Here is a 19,975-nt window from a genome sequence, read left to right as displayed (position 1 = left end):
GCAAGATGGTAAATTTCCCAATCGGGAAGGGCGAGTCCACCATTTTCACGATTGTCTGTCAGGATCTTCAACTTAATCCTAGGCTTCTTTCTTTGCCACACAAATAGACGGATCAGTCGATCAATCTTAGCAAATAAAGACATCTTAACAGCAAAACCGATCATTTGGAAGAAAAACATCATTTTGGGTAAGATACTCATTTTGATCACCGCGATTCTTCCCATGAAGGATAGCTTCAACTTGGTCCATCTTTTCGTATCTTGTTCAATCTCTTTTATCAAGGGTATAAAGTTGTTGTCATAGATGTTACTACATCTGTTTGTCATGATTATACCCAGATATTTAACTTTTTTCTCTACTTTAAATTCTGTTTTTCTTTCCAGGTCAGCCATGTCTTGTGTTGTCATATTTTTAGTGATTATTTTTGATTTTTGTTTGTTCATCTTTAAGCCCGCCACTTTCCCGTATTCCTTTATCTCATTTAGCATCTCATCGACCGATTCTAGAGGATTCTGGAGGATTGTGACCATATCATCCGCGTAGGCTAGAACCTTATATGCTTCACCCTTGATCTTTAACCCAGTTATTTTGTTGTTGATTCTGATAGCTTCGTTTAGTACCTCCAAAGATAGAATGAATAATAGCGGAGATAAAGGGCAGCCTTGTCTCGTACCTTTCCCCAACTTAATCTCCTCTGTCAGGTCTCCATTGATGATTATTTTAGCCACTTGATTACTATATATAGTTCTAATATTTCCTAAAAAGCCATCCCCAACGTCCATAAACTTTAAAAGCAACAGCATAAACTCCCAGTTTACGTTATCGAAGGCTTTCTCAGCATCAAGAAAAAATAGCGCCACTTGTTTGTCCCTGTGTAATTCATAGTACTCTAAAATAACTGATAGAATGCGAACATTGGTTCTTATGTGTCTTTTTGGGAGAAAACCCGTTTGATCTGCGTGTATTATATTAATGAGAACCTTCTTAAATCGTTGAGCCGGTATCGTGGCATAATTTTTGTAATCGACGTTAAGTAGGGAAATCGGCCTATAGTTCTTGACCTCATCTAGGTCTTTCTCTGTTTTGGGGATGAGAACGACATTTGCCTGTTTCCAGGAGTCTGGCATACTTGTTGAGAGCCATATCTCATCTATCAACTTTTAAAATTGATTTATAAGAACTTCCTTAAAAGTAATGTAATACTCAGCTAATATGCCATCCGGACTGGGTGCTTTATTCTTCTTTAGCTTGTCCCAAGCTTCTTCCAGTTCGAACGTCGAAATTGGGCTATTGAGAATCGATCTTTGTTCCTCCGTGAGTTTTGGTGGTATTTTATTCCGTAAGTATTCTTCTTGTAAAGTTCTGTCTACTTCTACAGGGCTATAAAGATTCTTATAAAAATCACTTACAATTTTCTTCATTTCCTCTAATAGAGATCTATGGGTTCCATCTTTGACTTTTAAGACCTTTATGATCTTCTTTTCACGCTCTTTCCTGATTTTATATGCTAACCATTTCCCTGGTTTGTTAGCATTCTCAAAGTATTGTTGTTTGGAGTACCGTATTTTTCTTTCCATCTCCTCTTGGAATACTAAATGGATCTTATGTTGTAACAGCTTGATTTCATTTTTAATTTCTTCCAGTGTTGGGTCCGTCCTTAGTTCCTTTTCTTTTCTTTTCAATGAATCAGTCAATTCTGTTAGAGCTTTGTTATCTTCACATCTCTTAGCGACGTTATAGCTTATGGTTAACCCTCTAAAATACACCTTACTTGCGTCCCATATAGTACTATAGGGAATCTCCCTATGGACATTTATCTTAAAAAAATAAGTCATCTCTCGGTCGATATATTCAATAAATTTCTTATCATTCACTATACTCGCGTGCATTTTCCAGCCAGTTTTTCTTTTCCCTCCTCTCATGCTTAACAAAATAGGATTATGATCCGCTATGGTTCGTGGGAGAATTTCTGTCTCCTGAATCAGTTTCATCGAACCTGCAGTTAACCAAGCCATATCAATGCGGGACCAAGAGGAGTGTCTATTCGAGAAAAAAGTAAATTCTTTTTTACCTGGATTTAACGTACGCCAAACATCCACTAAAAGAAGATCGTCAGCCATCCTATAAAAAGTTTCTGGTAGTATATTGCTGTGTGTCAAACCATGTTTTCTTTTACCCGTTCTGGGACTTCTGTCTATCTCTGGGCATATGACTGCGTTGAAGTCTCCAATTAAACAAATGTGTTCAAAATTGCAGTTGCTTATTTCAGAGTATAAGTTTTTATAAAACATTGTCTGCTTCTCATTAGGGGCATAGACATTTACTAATAAAAACTTTTGGTTTTCTTTTGTGACTTCAATACCTTGGAATCTGGCATCATTAGCAGAGAATACTAATTCTGCTTGTATGCCTTCCTTTATGTATGTAACTAAGCCTCTTTTTTTTTTTATCTAGTTCTGAGGTTACAATTGGTTTACCTAAACCCTTCTTCACTAAACGAAACTCATCTTTCTTCTTAATATGAGTCTCTTGAAGACAAACAATGTCAACGTTCAACTTTTTTATTTGAAGAAATACACGGTTTCTCTTCTGTGGGGAATTTAACCCATTAACATTCAAGGATAGAATCTTCAATTGGTTAATCATGATAAACTAATAAACTAAGAAAGTATTATCGGTCTCCTTGTTGAGTTTTTTTTTTCTTCTGAAGTCTTGTTTCTCTTTGTATCAACTCTTCTTCTTGTGAGACTTCCCCTTCTTCTTGCTCCTTCGGGTAGGGTAGGTCACTTTGGTCCTTAATCTCCCTCTGAGCTAGTTTGCCCTCTGTCTCTTGTGGATCCCTACGACCTGCCCTTGTAGACCAGTGTCTAGCTTGGTTTTTGAGAAAATCCTCTAGTTTAAAGATTGAATCAATCCTAAATCTGCTATTTGCGTAAGTAAACAGCAAGCCTTCAGGGGTCAGCCACCTATATGTTATCCCTTTCTCTTGTAATAAAACTGCTAATTTCATGTAATCTTTCCTTTTAGATCTTATTAGCCAGGGGATTTCTTTCATAACTTTGATCTTAGTTCCCTTAATCATAACCGGTTGTTCTTTAGCTTCTCGCCATACTCTCTCTTTCATGCTCTTTCGAACAAATTTTAAGTGGACCTCTCTGGGTAAGCCATTATTTTTCGCATATTGAGTGTATACCCTATAAGCAAAATCTATTTCCTTTTCCAACTCTTCCTTTTTGACATCCACTAAATCTGTCAGAGCCTCGACAATTACTTTAATTAGATTCTCATTTTTTTCCTCTGGTATATTAAGGAATCTAAGAATGTATTCCGCCTGAGCCATCTCAATCTGAGCTATTTTCCCCGTACATTCCTGTTGTTTTTGTTCCACTTCATCTACCCGCTTTTCAGTTAATTTGAGTTTACCCTCAATTGATTTTGTGATCTTAACTACCTCTGAAATATCTTTCTTGGTGTCTATAAACTTGTTATCCAATCCTTCCATCTTGTCCGCTAGTGCCTCCATCTGGGAGGTTAGTATTGACTCCATCTGATTCAGGGCCTCCAGGAAGGATTGTTGAATATCTTTAATAGCCTCCTGTGAGATACCCGCACTAACTGATTTTGGTTGTCCTGGAGAAAGTTTTGACTTGGTTTGTTGTGACATTTTCAATAGCTCTGGTAATAATTTACTATAGCTGGTGCGTCTATCTATTTCTCTTTGACACTTGACACTTGATAATTAGCTTAATTTTACACAGAGAGGAGAAACTAAAAAGAGAGACAACAGAATTATAAATAATCTTGGGTGATTGCCACCAAAGTAAGTCTGATCTAAGAGAGAGTCAGCTACTCAGGATCTCATCTCTAAAGGTTGTAGTTACTTATGGTTACATATAATATCCTTATACATACATTTACCATCTTTTCCCTGGTTAGACACTTTCCCCTTAATCAGAATTCAATTCAATTATATCCTAGTTAATTATACCTTAAATGAATTTGGGTTCAAAATATCCAAAATGATGCAGAAGATAAAGAGTGGGGAAAATAAAAAAAAGAGAAAGAAGATAGAAGGGAGAGAAGAGCAAAAGTAGTGAGGGAAACCTTAAAAAAAATGAAAAAAAAAAAACCCAGAGGATTAGGCAGAGCCCCGCGATCAGTCTTTGTAAATAAGTCTTTATAAATAAGACTTGGAGAGACGTTGCTGGATCCTCTGCTGCCCTCTATGCCAAACCGCCAAGCTCAGTTCAACTCTAGTTTCCAGTCACAGCTGTCCCCTCCCAACAGAGGTTTGCTCTTATCAGCCACCAAGTTCTTAGCAGCAGCAAGTTTTAACTCTTTGTATCACGTGCTCCAATAGTTCCAGTTTGTTTCAGTTAGTCAGAGGTCAGAATTGTTTCGGCTCTCAGAGCGTTCTCAATACAATTCTGTGAGTACAGGTCTACCTTCAACTCTGGGCCCGCTTCCCCCCTCAAACAGACATTACAGGCAGTCCCAGAAAGCAGGAAAAAAAGAAAAAAGAAACGTCTTGCCGCCTTGGAGCGATCTCCGCGCCTTCCACTGCGCCGTTTCAGACTTGGCTTTCTCTCCACTCTCCACTCCCACAGCTCCACTAATCCACTTGCTCCTCTGAAGTAAAGAGGAAGATACACCAGATACATCAAGTATCCTTGATCTATGTCAACAAGGTCATGGATGTTGTGAAGGCTACCATTATCACTATAGTTTAGATCCATTTCCCTCCTGACTTTTGAAATATTTCCCCGGGGGAATTAAAATGGCTATTCAGGAATATTATTAATGCTTCCCTTTCTGAAGCATCTCAAAGTAATCCAAATCACATTATATATGCAGAGTCCTTTGCACAGTACACTCCCAGTTATTAACAATGATATAATAGGTCTGGAGGTACAGCATGCATAATGTCAACATGTAATGGCCCCTTTAGGTGGCACATTATCTGGCAGCAATGAGCACAGGTTTTACAGGAAATGTGGCTTTGAAAGGATGTTGCCTTGCCCATAATGATAGAATTAAGAGGAAGAAAAACTTTAGCTGTATATAATTTCAGCATGTAAAATGAGAGTGCATATGTTCAATAAAATCTGTAGCTGCGGTGCCTCTCTCGTGTGCCAAATTTTGTTGATCTAGCATGGAATGACAGACATGCATGAAAGCTATAACACAGATAGTCTAAATCGAGTTGACTGGTTTTTCCTAGTGACCTCGAAGACTTTGTTTTCTGCTGAGAGTCAATGTGTATAGTGGCTGCTCAATCTAAGTCTCTGCTTGTCATTAATTGGCTTGGGAGTTCACCAGAAGTGGGACATTTATAGGTACAAAGCTCTTATAATGATCAATTTTGAGCTTTTATCCCACTACTTTTGATCCTGGACTTCAGTTATCACCAAGTTTTTATATGCTAATTATCCAGCATTTCTAGGAAAAAGGTTGAGAAGAGGGTATATAAAACTACCAGCAGTTTATAGAAGATAAATCGGGCATTTCTATTTATCTTTGCTAATAATCCTAGAAGAAAGGGCCAGTCCATATAAAATTGGGAAGAGAGCGAGCTGATTGAATACAGAGTATAATTAACTTGTGAAATACTTTTACAAATATATCTTTGAGCAATACCACTTTATATATGTAGATCTGAATGCATAGAATTAAATAACTTGAATATTGAGGGTTTTTTTTAAAAATTATACACTCAAACTGTACACATCCTTGAGTAGCAGACCACCCATAATATAGATCCCCACATGTTCAAAGTTCCCCTTTCGGAGCAATGTCTCCCAACAAGGCTTGTTTCAGTGTCCTTAGCATTCTCCCCCAATAGGTGTTGTGTTGACCATGCCCAGATAAAATATTAGACTTTGAAAGACTTTTGGCTCAAAATAGACAATTCTCTTATGTACTTTGGGGAAGCATCCCCCCCCCAAAGAAACATATTTTGTAATCAGTTTTTTTCAGAAGATGTGGGTGGTTGTACCTGTATGTACATTATAATTTATTAATTGAAGTCTAAATTACACCTTGGGTGGGAAACTGTGCTGAAGGCTGAAAACATGTAATGGTGACTTGGTATGGTTCCCTTTGTTAATTAACAAAAAAACCCCTTTTTACAACTTTCTGCCTTCCACCTTAGAGCAATAAATTCCCACCTTGAGGAAATAATTTCCTTGTTGTACTCCACACAGAGAAGTTTTGTTAGCCACAATCCTGGTTATGATGTAAATTCCATGCATCTGGCTTTTGGTTCGAAAGTATGCATTTAGAATGTCAAGTTGTTCTGAAAATTGCCTCTTTCGAACAAGTATTGGGGTTAATTGCAATGTAGTTTACACGTTTCTGAGATCCAGAAACACAAGGCCTCCCTTAATAAGAGATGCCTCTAGGAACACTTGTGAGTCTTTGGAAGCCTAGAGGAATGCTGAGATGGGCCATGGAAATGGCTCTTGGATATAAATAAAGAAAGGGTGCTTGCTGGCATGTTACTGTCTCCAGCATTTTATAGTTCTCCTGTTGACTTCATCTTAAGGGAATCTAAGTATCTAAAGTCTTGATTGACTGATGCACCATTACATAGGTTCATAAAAAATGTCCCATGCTGTTTAGTGTAAATGGATTTGTTCCTCCTCCTCATTCTCAGCATCGTCAAGAGCTTGATCATGCAAAATGCTGAGTCCATTTTTGATTGTTATTTATCAATTGCACAGAACTTTTAGAAAACCATCTTTTCCACCCTCACATAATATATTGTAATGGTGATATAAGAACCCCCATATCAGTGGGTGGTAGGGTTGCCAAGTCCAATTTAAGAAATATCTGGGGACTTTGGGGATGGAGCCAGGAGACATTAGGGTTGAGCAAAGATCAAGACTGTGACAAGCATAACTGAACTCCAAAGGGAGTTCTGGCCATCACATTTAAAGGGACAGCACATCTTTTCAATCCCTTCCTTCCATAGGAAGTAACGAAGGATAGGGGCACCTTCTTTTGGGGCTCATAGAATTGGACCCCCTGGTCCAATCGTTTTGAAACTTGAGAGATATTTTGGGGAGAGGCACTAGATGCTGTACTTAAAATTTGGTGCCTCTACCTTAAAAATCAGCTCCCCCCCGGAGCCCCAGATACCCGCGGATCAATTCTCCATTATTTTCTATGGGAATAAATCTCCATAGGGAATAACAGAGTTCCCAGAAGACATTTCCTTCCCCTCTCCCTGCTTTCTGACGACCCTGAAGTGGGGGGAGGGCCTCCAAACCGGGGGATCCCCTGCCCCCATCTGGGGATTGGCAACCCTAGTGGGTGAGGCTCTGTTATTGCCCCTATAAGCACTGTTCATACATGTGCTTTGTGGAGGGCATAGCCAGGCTGCACCGTGGTGCAGGCAACCCTCAATAACACTTGTCACATGGAACACTATGACCTGTATGTTCTAAGCCAGGCTTGGCAAACAAAATGGAGCTGACAGCACTTTGGTCAAGCTGCACCAGGTCCAAACATGCTGTGACCCTTAGGCTCAGCAAATACCAGCACTGAGCAAGTGAAGATAAGTATGCATAAACCTCTTTGTCTCTGGCTAAGGTGGCCCTGGAGTAAACTGACACCTGGCTAATCCCATCATTCCCCAACTTCTATGGAATGCACCAACTTGGGAAAAGGTCTTTTCCTTATGACAATCTATCTCTGCTTTGCAACCTGTGTCGTCTGTCAATAACACCTCAGAATATATCTATAGCAATATTGCTTGTCAATATCTCAAGCTCCAGTTCCTGATTCCCCCGCCTCCATTCCAGAAACTTCCTGCCTCACCCAGTTAACCTAATCACCCAACCCATCCTCCATTCTTCTCCCGTCACTTTTTTGGAAATGGGCTATCAGCACTTAGAAGTACCTTTGTCTGTCTTGGCAGCACTCATTTGCTCATCTTTGCATACATTGTCTCACAATCCCATAATCTAATCATATATTGTTCTTTAGAACATCCTAACCACCTATGCCTTAGGAAACGTTTTTGCCTACTTAAGGAGGCACTCTGGACATTGTGAGGAAAAGCCCCTTATAGAACATCGTAGTCACCAGCTTGGTTGCCAGAGCACCTGGAGAAGTAACTCACACACACTTCTGGCCAGAGATTGTTGGTATGCCTAACCAGGCGCGGAAGGGAGTTGTGCAGTACCAGCAGCCATAACGCTACTAAAGCACTCGAAACTGGTAAAAGTGTGCCAGCCAGGAGAATAGATGGCTTCCCGTCGTTCTGTATGACATCCATCTCGGCCATGGAGTGGAGGAAGTTGCGCCGCCAGGAGCTATCCAGGCAAACGGTTTGCAGCACTGGCCATGGAATCCACTGTGAGAGGCTAACACCACACGCAGCTATCTTCCTACCATGCCAGACTCAATTCCGGCAAAGCGAACGGCTCATGTACTCACCAGATGTCACCTTTACATGCAACAATCAACTCATCCCAGGCGTGGACAACTGTCCAACCGCCACTGTCTTTGTCCAGCGAAACCCTAGACAAAAGACTGGTGCCAATAGAAGATTGAAGAAGAGAAAGACCATCTCCACCCTGAGCCAAGTGTCTTTGTATAGACTGGGTGTTGCCTTAGATAGCAATTTGACCATCTAATGTCACCACCTCTTTTTAGTTCAAACCACTCCCATGTACCTCCACCCCAGTAATTCCCCCCATTCTTCTCTCCAACTGTCATCCTGGAGCATCCCCACCCGGGTCCATTGCAACCTGAAAGTCCAACCAGGTAACCAGGACCCAAGCTTGTTCATTGGTCAGTTATGGGCACCCAATTAGGTGCCACCAATTAACTTACTATTGGCTACTGCAGAAGACCAGCCCTTATGGTCACTGCGGAGCCTCCCCTTTTTCTGAGGTCATGCACCAGCTGACCACTTTCCTCCTCCCTTGTACCTCCCATCCTCTAAGTGCTCAAGGTAGTCCTTATAACCTGTGGACTAGCTACCCACAGGTGTGCTTCTAGCAGTATCCCAATTCCGCTGTCTAGATCCATCCCCGATTCTAAGGCCAAGTTTCGGGTCCCCTTTCCCTCATCCTCGCTCGTCGCCATTGGAGCCTTCCTTGAAGACTACAATCGGCAATTATCACCCTGTTCATCTACCCATGTGTTTCTCTATGTCTCTCTGATTTTCTTAGGACTGTATGTATGATTTTATGAGTATTTTATCTTGTGTGTGAGATCTATATTTTCTAGAATAAATTTTAATTGCTTTTACTTAATTAGTGTCCCTGGCATATTTGAGCAATAGTTTCTGGACGTGGAGCCTCTATACATAGACTCTTATCCCTTTTAAAGTCAAGTGCCCACCTGTCAATTCCCCTAACCTCGTTTTGAGGGCATTTTGGCTTACAACATGCTCAGTGTTGTGTGTTCCTGAATCCAACCAGACCCCCAAGATGCTAGGCATCTTGTCCCTCTCCTCCACAAACTTCAAATCTTCCATACACCCCAAAATCTTACCCCTTAGTTGCTCCATTAAAACCTATTTTTCTGGTGTTCTTGTGTGTGTGTGTGTGTTAATTTAATTCAGTGTGTGTATGTGTTTATCTTATTTTATTTTAATAAATTCCCTTTCTTTATTAAATTGGTTTAGTTATGTCAATTTCTCTCTGTCTCCCCCTCCCTCCCTCTCTCTCTGACTGATTTCCCACTCACCTTATGCCACTCACATTTCCCACTCACATTCGTCTTCTCAGGGCTTCCTTCTGATTTCACACTATCTGCCCCAGGGCTGCAGCAAGTGCTGGCGTTTTCACGCAGCAAACATAACTGTTTTTTAGTGGTTTCTGTATGCTGTGCAAAACACCAATGCTTGCTGCAGCCCCAGGGCAGAAGGCAAATGTGAGAGCGGTGTAAGGTGAGTGGAAATTGGTCTCTCTTTCTCTCTTTGAACTAGTACTGGTAAACACTTGATGGGAATCCTGCTCCTAAAGAGCTCTACCTAGATCTGCCTCTGCTTATTCCCCCATAAAAAGAGGAGACCCCCAGCATTTCTGGTAATAGCTGTTGCACAGCTTGTCATGTGTGTGCTGGAGATCTCTAGGAATTACTCATCTTCAAATGGCAAAGATCAGTTCCTCTGGAGAAAATGTCTGCTTTGGAAAATGAATTTCATGGTGTTATACCGCACTGAGATCCTCTCCTCCCTAAATCCTGCCCTTTCCAGGTGCCACCTCTGAGTTTCCAGGAGTTTCCCAACCTGCAGTTGGCAACCCTTTGCACATCTGAGTGTTTGGGCTGTTTAGCTGCTGTTCTGTGTTCTGGAGTGAGGTGACTATTTAACTGTTATTAAGATGTGTGCTGGTGTTTATGTATTATACTATCTGCTATATTTGGATATAATATCTTTCATGTCTGGTAGTGGTAGAGCCCTGTGGCACAGAATGGTAAAGCTGCAGTACTGCAGTCTGAGCTTTCTGCTCATGTCGGTAAAATGAGTACCCAGTTTGCTGGAGGGAAAGTGTAGATGACTGGGGAAGGCAATGGCAAATCACCCCGTAAAAAGTTTGTCGTGAAAATGTCGTGATGCGATGTCACGTAGGGTGGCCAGATCGTCCCGGTCACCCAGGAAAGTCCCGCTTCTGGCCGCAAATTCCCGCCTCCCGGGCTGGCTATATCGGGACCATTAGAGATCCTGGTTTAGCCAGTGAGAGGAGCTGGCGGGCCGCGCGCGGGGGCGGGGAAGGCGGCGAGTGAGGGAGGGACCGTCCCTGAGCGTGCGCATGGTGATTGGCGGCGGTGTGGCGGGCTCTGCGCATGCGCGGGGCCAGGAGAGTGGGCGGCGTAGGGCCCGCCACGCCGCCGCCAATCGCTGTGCGCACGCGCAGGGATGCTCCCTCCCTCACTCGTCGCCTTCCCCGCCCGCGCGCGCGAACCGCCGGCTCCTCTCGCTGGCGTAGGGCCCCGACGGCGGTGGCAGAGGGGGAGGCGGCGGAGAGGCCGGCGCTGGAGGCCCGCGGGGGGAGGCGGTGGAGGCGGCAGCGGCAGTGGTGGCTGGAGCGGGAGGCGGGCCAGCGGCGCCTGCGGCGGCGGCGTGGCGGGAGGCCCCGGGTTGGTGGGCTCAGCCGCCTCCTCCTCAGCTGCCGCCAGCCCCACCAGCAGCGCCGCCAGCAGCACCAGCCGCCGCTGCGCCTCCTGGCCAGCCCGCCCGCTTAGAGGGGAGGCCGCCACCCGCACCCTGGAAGAAGGTAAGCAGGCAGGGGGGGCGGCTGGCGGGAGGGGCCTTCCTTCCTTCCTTCCTCCCTCCCTCCCTTCCTTCCCTCCTTCCTTCCTTCCTCCTTCCTCCCTCCCTCCCTCCTTCCTTCCTTCCTTCCCTCCCTCCCTCCCTCCTTCCTTCCCTCCCTCCTGCCTTCCTTCCCTCCCTCCCTCCTTCCTTCCTTTCTTCCTTCCTCCCTCCTTCCCTCCTTCCTTCCTTCCTTCCTTCCTTCCCTCCCTCCCTCCCTCCTTCTTCCTTCCTTCCTTCCCTCCCTCCTTCCCTCCCTCCCTCCCTTCCTTCCCTCCCTCCCTCCCTCCTTCCTTCCTCTCTCCCTCCTTCCTTCCTTTCTTCCTTCCTCCCTCCTTCCCTCTTTCCTTCCCTCCCTCCTTCCTTCCTTCCTTCCTTCCTGAAGCAGCCTGTCGGTCACTTCCGGGTTCCTGTCCTGCATCTTGATCTGTGTTATTAGTGACAGGCTGCTTCGGCGTGCCGCTGCGCCGGCCCCCTGGGTCCCACAACGATGGGACCGATGCCACAGGGACGGGCTCGAAACACTTTATAACCCCTCAAAAGAACAGCAGTCTAGCTCGCTTCCCCCGAGCCCTGCCGCCATAAGCCTCAAGGGGGCTCATTTTGCGGCATCTCCCGGCGGGAGGGTGGCACCTGCACGGGACACATATCAAATGAAAGAGGGGGCGCAGGGCTATCAGAAACAGCTGGCGGAGGGAGTCGGGAGACCACCCCACTGGGGGATCCACACCCCGAAAGTGATGAAGGTGGCGCAGATAGAGCCAACAGAGCAAACAGGACAAAATAAATAGGCTGCATTATGCAGCACAGTCTCACTGGAATCTCACTGGAATCTGACTGGCTTTTCAGCGTGGAACCCGTTCTCTCTAGTCTTCTCACTTTGAAAAAAGTAAAAAAAGAGTTTTATTTAACTTTATTTCCCCCTTTCCCTCTCTATAAATAATCTTGGTGTTTCCGGTGGTGATATTTGGGGGATTTTTGGGGACGTCACAGGAAGTGCTGTGAAGTCACTTCCTGTTTCCGGCAGTGGCATTTGGGGGAAATGATGTCATTTGGGGAAAATGATGTCTCAGGAAGTGATGTCACTTCCTGCTTCCGGCAGGTGGCGCGGGGGAAATGATGTCACCGGAAGTGATGTCACTTCCTGTTTCCGGCGGTGGCATGACGTCACCGGAAGTGACGTCACTTCCTGTTTCCGGCAGCGCGCGCGCAGAGCGTGCGCGCACACACATTCCTTCCCCCCTCAAGCTGTCCCTGGCTGGCCTGCAGATATTATGGCCACCCTACCCCAGAGTTGGAAACGCCTGGTGCTTGCACCTTTATCTTTACTTTTTTAGTGGTAATGATGAGACTCTGCGGGCCTTAAGCATTTTTTCTCTCAGATACAACCACCAACAGAGAACAGTAACGCTACCCATTTCAGCCACCTCCCCAAAACTGCTGAAGAGGTTCAATCAACCCCACTTAAAAGGCACAATGTCCCCTCTGACATACACAGCAATATCCCTGCCTATGACTTCCCTCCCATAGTCATCGGAAAATCTCCTCCCACGGTCAGCTCTGCCCTTCTCTATTTCTGCTCCTTATGCCTCTTTGAACATCAATACCATATGTCTTCCCTGCTTCTCTCAGATCGCTTTTCAAAATCCACCTTCTATGCGAAATCTCTGATATAACCCTTTAGTTCTTCCCCACCAAACAAAGCTTAAAGATATGCAATTGAACCAAATATATATTCTTCTCCTGCTTAGATTTGATCACCGTGTTCAGCAGGGCAGGAACCTGTCTTTTTTTAAACTGGTCTGTAAAACATCCATGCTGATGGTGTTATATAAAGACATCAAATTTAAATATCGGTTGAAATATTCAGTCAAAGTTCTGCATGTTTTGTTGAGTCATATTCAGAATCTTTACCAACAAACAGTAAAACAGATTTTGTGATGGCTCTTGAAATATCAGTAAAAGCTATCTGAAAGACCCTTGTTCCAACCAGGGGAGGAAGCTAGCTATTGACCCACATATATGGTTCTTATATTCATAATTGCAGTAACATGAGGAGACAGTATGGGACAATGGCTCTCTTATGCTGCTGGAGTGGGGGATAAGGGGACCTTAAAATCTATACCCTGATCTGGATGGCCAAGACTAGCCTAATCTCAGATTTTGGAAGTTAAGTAGGTTAGTATTGGGATGAGAGACCACCAAGGAAATCCAAGGCAATGACAAACTATCTTTGATTCCCTCTTGTCTTGAAATCCCTGTGGGGTTACCATAGGTTGGCTTGACTTGATGGTACTTTCCACCACCATCACCACCAAATGATCAATTGAATGGTGATATCTTGGATCCAAAGTGTCTTATTTTATAGTGGCTTGGAACCAAAGACACCTAGTGCAAATGAAAAGTACTTTTCAAGGTGGGCTTCCAGTTTCCATCATCTCCTCCTACAGCTCCCCTCTCTCATGCTGCATCACAGACCTCTTTGGAAAGTCCCCTGACCTTCTGAAGTGGCTCTTTAGTAGAAAGAGGGCCAGGTGAAGGAAGGGGGAGCAGGAAATCCCTGTTGTAGCAAGTGTTACAATAGAAAAGGAAGACATTTCCTTCTTGGGTAGCCTTAGTTCCATGATAAAGCCAAGTGCTGTTGACTGAATGCATCAGTAGTGTTTATTGTGAAGCAGATGTGGTCTTGTTGGTTTTTGACACTACAGTAACTCCTGCTTAATGTGCCCCTAGAGAAAGCACTGCAAAGCCCAGGGTCATTGGGTAAGAACTTTAAATAAAATGAACTCTTATAAAGTCCTACAAATTACATCAGAATGTACACTAGACTCTCTGAGGATTGGATGGGAATACTGATTAGGGAATACTGCTTGAGTCAGACTGTTGGTCATGGATCTTGGCCAAAATCACAAACATTTCTATTAACTCTAAACTACAGAAGACTCTGCACTGCTTGAGTGTTACAATACTCCAGAGACTGGCTAAAGAATAGGCTGGCTGCCCTTTTTTGACTACAGAAAGCCTACAAATGCCAAAGGATTTCTTATACAATCTGCTGTTTCTTTTAAGATACAGTGTCTGTGTCTGCCAACACCATCTCATACTTCAAATCCAAAATGGTCTGTTCAGGTGTCACTTCCTGGTTAATGGGTTTGTGCAAAGCCAGGATCGTATGCTCATCTGTATCCCCAAGGCATTTGTTTTGTTTTGGTAGATCAAGGATATTACCACCTTGTCAGTTGCCATGCCTTGTGTAAGGATGCATATCAGTGATTCCAGATACAGGTTTCCTTGGGAGGTGGTGGGCTCTCCTTCTTTGCAAGTTTTAAAGCAGAGGCTAGATGGCCATCTGACAGCAGTGCTCAGGGCTTTTTTTTGCACAGTTCCGGCTGGCTTGGTCTCAGGGGGTGTGGCCTAATATGCAAATGAGTTCCCGCTGGGCTTTTTCTACAAAAAAAGCCCTGGTAGTGCTGATTCTGTGAGCTTAGGCAGATCATGAGAAGGAGGGCAGGAAGGATTGCATCAATGCTTAATTCTTGTGGCCCTTTCTTACACCCCCAGGGAAATGCTGATTGCCACTTCGGGATCAGGAAGCAGTTTTCTCCAGGCCAGTTTGGCCAAAAATCCTGGAGGTTTTTTTTTTTTTTGCCATCTTCTGGGCATGAAGCTGGGATCACTGCAGGTATGAGGAGAGCTACTTGTGAATTTCCTGCATTGTGCAGGGGGTTGGGCTAGATGACCCTGGAGATCCCTTCCAACTCTATGATTCTGTTATTTCCTTACTGATTCATATATCGCATTTTGTTTTCAGGAACCCCTCATTGAGTACAAAATGTATGCGTCTGGTGTCAGAAATAATACCTGTGTGTGTATGTGGCAGCTTCTTGCTGCTAAATACGTAGGATCAGTGTCTGAGAAAAGGTCAGAGGAAAGTCACAGTTAACTACAAATGGAGATAATTACTATATGATAAGCATGTTTATTTAGTTCTCTGGCTTCAGTTTCAAAGTCCCAAAGGCAGTGTTTGAAGTAGACCTTAAGACCTGCTGGTTTGTATTCCTCCATAGTTATGCATGGTCTACCACTGGCAGCTGATAACTCTCTGCTTGAGAGGGTGTAAGACTTAACCAGTTCTACTTGCTGCATCATTTATTTTTAAATTTAATTGTATTTACTTGCGATTTTTTTTATACTTCAGGTTCTGATGACAGCCCTGCGCAAGACTGTGAAGAATGTGATCTATGTCCTTGTCTTGTTGTTCCTGTTAATTTTTATCTTTGCAATTCTGGGTCACGGTTTGTATGGAGATCCTGACACTGGAGACGCGAAGAACTGGGGGGACCTGCCATCTGCCTTTTTCACTCTTTTCAGTTTAGTTACGGTAATTTTTGAAAGCCTTTCTGTCCTCAGTCAGTTCTCTCATACAAGATGCACTAAGCAAAATCTTGACTTGGAATGAGAAACATGGTATTTAAACTATGCAATGGTGGTTAACTTGGCAGGAACCTTTTCTGTCATTGAAAACTGGATATTTGTCTGTGCTGCCCCCCCACCCCCCGCAGATCTTTTTATTAGGATCCCATTTCTGTCCCCAGTTAGAGCTACACGTCAAGATTTTGTACCAATAAAATCAGTACTTCACTAATGAAGTTCTAACTTCCTCTCGATGTTTGTCACAATGGGTGGACAGATATTGCAAGCAGCAATGTTCTGTCTCATTTTGTCAATTGCCTCTGAATCTTTCTTTTCTGATCTTTGTGTAAGAGAGTGTGATATACAGAAATCGCACTAGGAACAGGCAGCAGGGGAAAAAATAAAGAACAAATGCAAAAGACAAAACCAAAAAAATGAAAATAAATGAAATGGAGTAAGGGAAATAGTATGTAGTGGTAAAAATAGTGATTAGTAATTGCTAATTATAATTAGTAGTAGCCAGGGCTTTTTTTGTAGAAAAAGCCTACCATGAACTCATTTGCATATTAGGCCACACCCCCTGGCATAACCATTGTTTCACACAGGACTTTTTTTGTAGAAAAAGCCCAGCTGGAATGAATTTGCATATTAGGCCACACTCCCTGATGCCAAATTAGCTGGAACTGCATTCCTGTGTGTTCCTGCTCAAAAAAAGCCATGGTAACAGCAGTTATTTAGATCAGGAGGCATTGGAATCACTGGAAGTATTCATGAGGAAAACGTATTGAGTTAAGCTGATTTTTGATTGATAGAGTCTTTAGAACTTAATGACCAATCTGATGAACTTTCAGGTTGATGGCTGGACAGACTTGCAGGAAGAACTGGATAACAAGGGTCTCACTTCAAGCCGGGCATTCACAATAGTCTTTATTCTCCTAGGATTTTTTGTATTTTTCAATATGTTTATTGGAGTTGTCATTATGGATATTCAGGTAAGTTGCCTTTTTCTGATCGTAGTACACATTATTGGAAAACTGGCTTTGGGGGGATATTTTTGTATTTTTATGCATATATGTGTGTGCATGTGAGTGTGTGTGTGCACCTGGAAGCCTTGGTGACCTCTGGTGATGGTCCCCTACTGGGGGCCTGGAGGATATTCAGAGAGGTGGCTGAATAAAGCCTGCACCTGACTCCAGGCTCTGGAATTCCAAGGAGGTCTCCCATCCAAGTACTTGCAGGAGCCAACCCTGCTAGGCTTCTGATGAGATCAGGCTTGCCTGGGCTATCCAGACCAGGGCTGATAACTGGGTTTTGATGAGTGCAAAAAACTGTGTGTGTGCAAGAGAGAGGGAGAGAGTGATTAGAATTCTGTTGTTATAAAAGCAAAATGGAAACTCTGATGGGACCAGCGTGAAATATACGTAGTTCATGTGCTCCATTCATGTTTGTTTTGTTGAGGGCAGAAGAGCTGGTATGGTATTGCAGTTAGAGTGCGAGACTAGGATCTGGAAGACCCAAGTTCAGATTCCCACTCTGCCATGAGGCTTGCTGGGTGACCTTGGGCAGTCAGTGAACCTCAGCCTAACCCACTTAACAGGGTGGTTGCTGAGAGAATAAAAATTGAGGTGGGAAGAGCAATGTTGTAAACTGCTGTGGCTGTTTTCATTGGCCGGATTAGAAAAATCTAAATGAATTTATTTCCAAGGTTTGCTGAGCTTCCCTTGTTTGAAAGAGTTGCCCTTGTCTTTGTACCTATGTGGCAAACCTGATTTAGGTTGCTACCAAAAGAAAAAGCACTTGAGCCACTTCTTGGAATATATTCATACTGTCGCTTTTTGCTGCTACTTTAAAATATGACATTGTGACCAACCATGCTGTTCTGATATTGTCCCTGTAGCTTTAGTCTGGCTTATTTATTTATTTATTTTGATTTGTATCCCATCCTCCCCACAAGCAGGCTCAGGGTGGGTTCCATCATAAAAATTCACAACAATAAAAACAAATTGACAAATTAAAATACATCTAAAATCAGGAATTACTTCAGTACTAAACTGATGCCTCAACAGACAGCCAACTGGGTCTCAGATGGTTGGATCTGAAGTCTCTGGAGGGGAGGCCTAATATAAGTGGATGCCCACTGCCCCAACTAAAAGCCCATTGGAAGAGCTCCATCTTTCAGGTTCTGTGGAACTGTAATAGGTCCTGCAGGGCCCTCATCTCTAATGGAAGCTCATTCCGTCATGTTGGGGCCAGGGCCAAAAAGCCCTGGCCATAGTGGAGCAAAGTCAGAAGTCCCTGGGACCACCAGAAGATGAAGACTGGTGGATCATAAGGTCCTATGGAGCACATATGGGGAGAGGTGGTCCTGAAGGTATGCTGGTTCCTAGCTGTATAGGACTAAGTACCAGCACCTTGAAATGGATCCAGTCCTCAATAGGTTTAGTCACTAACATTAAAATGCAGAATAATTAGGCTATTGAGACCGAGAATCAGCCTGGCCATTTGGATTGTTAGTTCATACCTTTCTGTAAGGTGGGAGGAAGATGTGAAACTGGGTTGCCCAAACTGAAGGGTGGATGTGAATTATCCAGTAAAGGAGGGAGTTTTGAATAAAAACCGAATAATTTGAGTTTCTCTTTTTAAGTGTTGTTAAAGCAGTCAATCCCTCATCTTTCTTCTTACATGTAGAGGAAATACAGAATGAACTGGGGATGTAATTTACAGAAGTAAATCCCAGTATTTGAATGGCAGAACTGTCTGATCTTGCCACCCATCTGCCCCTTTAATCCAGGAATGGATTATAGAAACATGCAGGCTTCACATTTACTTAACACTTTCTATATATAGTATGGAGATGGTTGAAGGGTGGGGAGAGAAAGAACACAGCTGCTGCTGGATGCTCTTACTGATCTGAGAGTTCTCCCAAGATTATGGCAAGTATCTCTGTCTCAAAACTATTTAACTACCTTGAGTATAGGATACGACTGAAGAATATGAGAGAAAACTTCAAGCAGAGATGCGGGCTACTCTTCATACAAAGAAACAGGCTATATTAAGAAGGCAACAAGAAGAAATCAGTGCATTGATAAATCAGCAGGTTAGATTTTCTCTTCTAGTCCCAGTTGCTGACACGAAGTGCTGCGGCAGCATTTCACAAGAGCTTATTTGAAATTTTCTTTCTTATTTTTATACATATTCTTTTTCTTCTCTATTACTGTGGGTAGGTAGGACTTATATGTTCTTGTCTGCTGTTTAATTATCTTATATTCATTCATTTGATTTGTTAGGCCACCCTTCCTGCAAGCTGGGCTCCGGGTGGCTTACATCAAAATCAAATACAAACATGTGAGATTAATATCATACTAAAATACATTAAAATAATTCCTCCAGCAGACATAAGTTCAGCCTGTATCCAAGATGATGGTGAATTCAATATCCACAAATCCCCTGGGTGGAGGGGATATAGAGGGAAAAAAGGGGAGGGAGGTGGGAGTATAAGAGTGCCAAACCATTGCTGCCCTCAACTAAATGCCTGGTGGAACATCTCTACCTTGCAAGCCCTACAGAAAGGTAGTAAATCCCGTAGGGCATGGATGTTCTCTAGCAGAGAGTTCCACCAGATGGGAGCCGGGGCTGAGAAGACCCTGGCCCTAGATGAGGACAGCTGGATCTCTATTGGGCCAGAGACCACCAGAAGGTTCTTGTTGGAGTGTAACACTTTTCAGGAACATATTGAGAGAGGCGGTCCCAAAGATATGTAGGTCCCTGACTGCTAATGGCCTTAAAGGTCAGCACCAAAACCTTGAATTGGATCCAGTGCTCCACTGGAGGCCAGTGCAGCTTGAGCAGTAATAGTTGGATGCGTGCTCTCTGAGGGTTTCCCTTAAGGACCTGCATGGACACATTCTGGATCAGCTGGAAATTCCAGGTCAGGCACAAGGGTAGGCCAGCATAGAGAGAATTACATTAGTCTATCCTGGAGGTGACTGTTGCATGGATTACAGTGGCTAGGTTGGGGGGGTGGAGAGATAGAAAGGGAGCCAGTTGTCCAACCTGGCATAGCTGGAAGAATGCCAGCTTGGCAACTTTCGCAACCTGAGGCTCCATAGACAAGGTGGCACCAGGATCACACCCAGACTCTTGATGGTCGGATCTGCTGATAAGGGCACTCCATCAAGGGCCGGGAGACTACTGAACCCCACCCAGACAGAGCACCTCCATCTTCCCAGATTCAGTTTCAGCTAGCTGTGCTTTAACCAGCCAACCATAGCCTTCAGACCCTCAACTAAGTTT

The 19,975-nt window shown here is 43.7% G+C and overlaps 1 protein-coding gene across 1 annotated transcript in view; it reads left to right on the top strand.

Annotated features, from left to right (window-relative positions):
• CATSPER3 (cation channel sperm associated 3) overlaps positions 1-19,975 on the top strand; it is an 80,280-nt gene that overhangs the window by 29,890 nt on the left and 30,415 nt on the right. The window contains exons 4-6 of the mRNA XM_060238329.1: positions 15,468-15,650; positions 16,534-16,674; positions 18,660-18,779. Of these exons, the coding sequence (XP_060094312.1) occupies positions 15,468-15,650; positions 16,534-16,674; positions 18,660-18,779 (444 nt within the window). The remainder of the gene's footprint in view (positions 1-15,467; positions 15,651-16,533; positions 16,675-18,659; positions 18,780-19,975) is intronic.

The sequence above is a fragment of the Heteronotia binoei genome, chromosome 5 (assembly GCF_032191835.1).
Source record: "Heteronotia binoei isolate CCM8104 ecotype False Entrance Well chromosome 5, APGP_CSIRO_Hbin_v1, whole genome shotgun sequence".
In the NCBI taxonomy this organism is placed as follows: Eukaryota; Metazoa; Chordata; class Lepidosauria; order Squamata; family Gekkonidae; genus Heteronotia; species Heteronotia binoei.
Note: the sequence above shows the minus strand (reverse complement) of the source record. Positions and strands in the feature narration are given on the sequence as shown.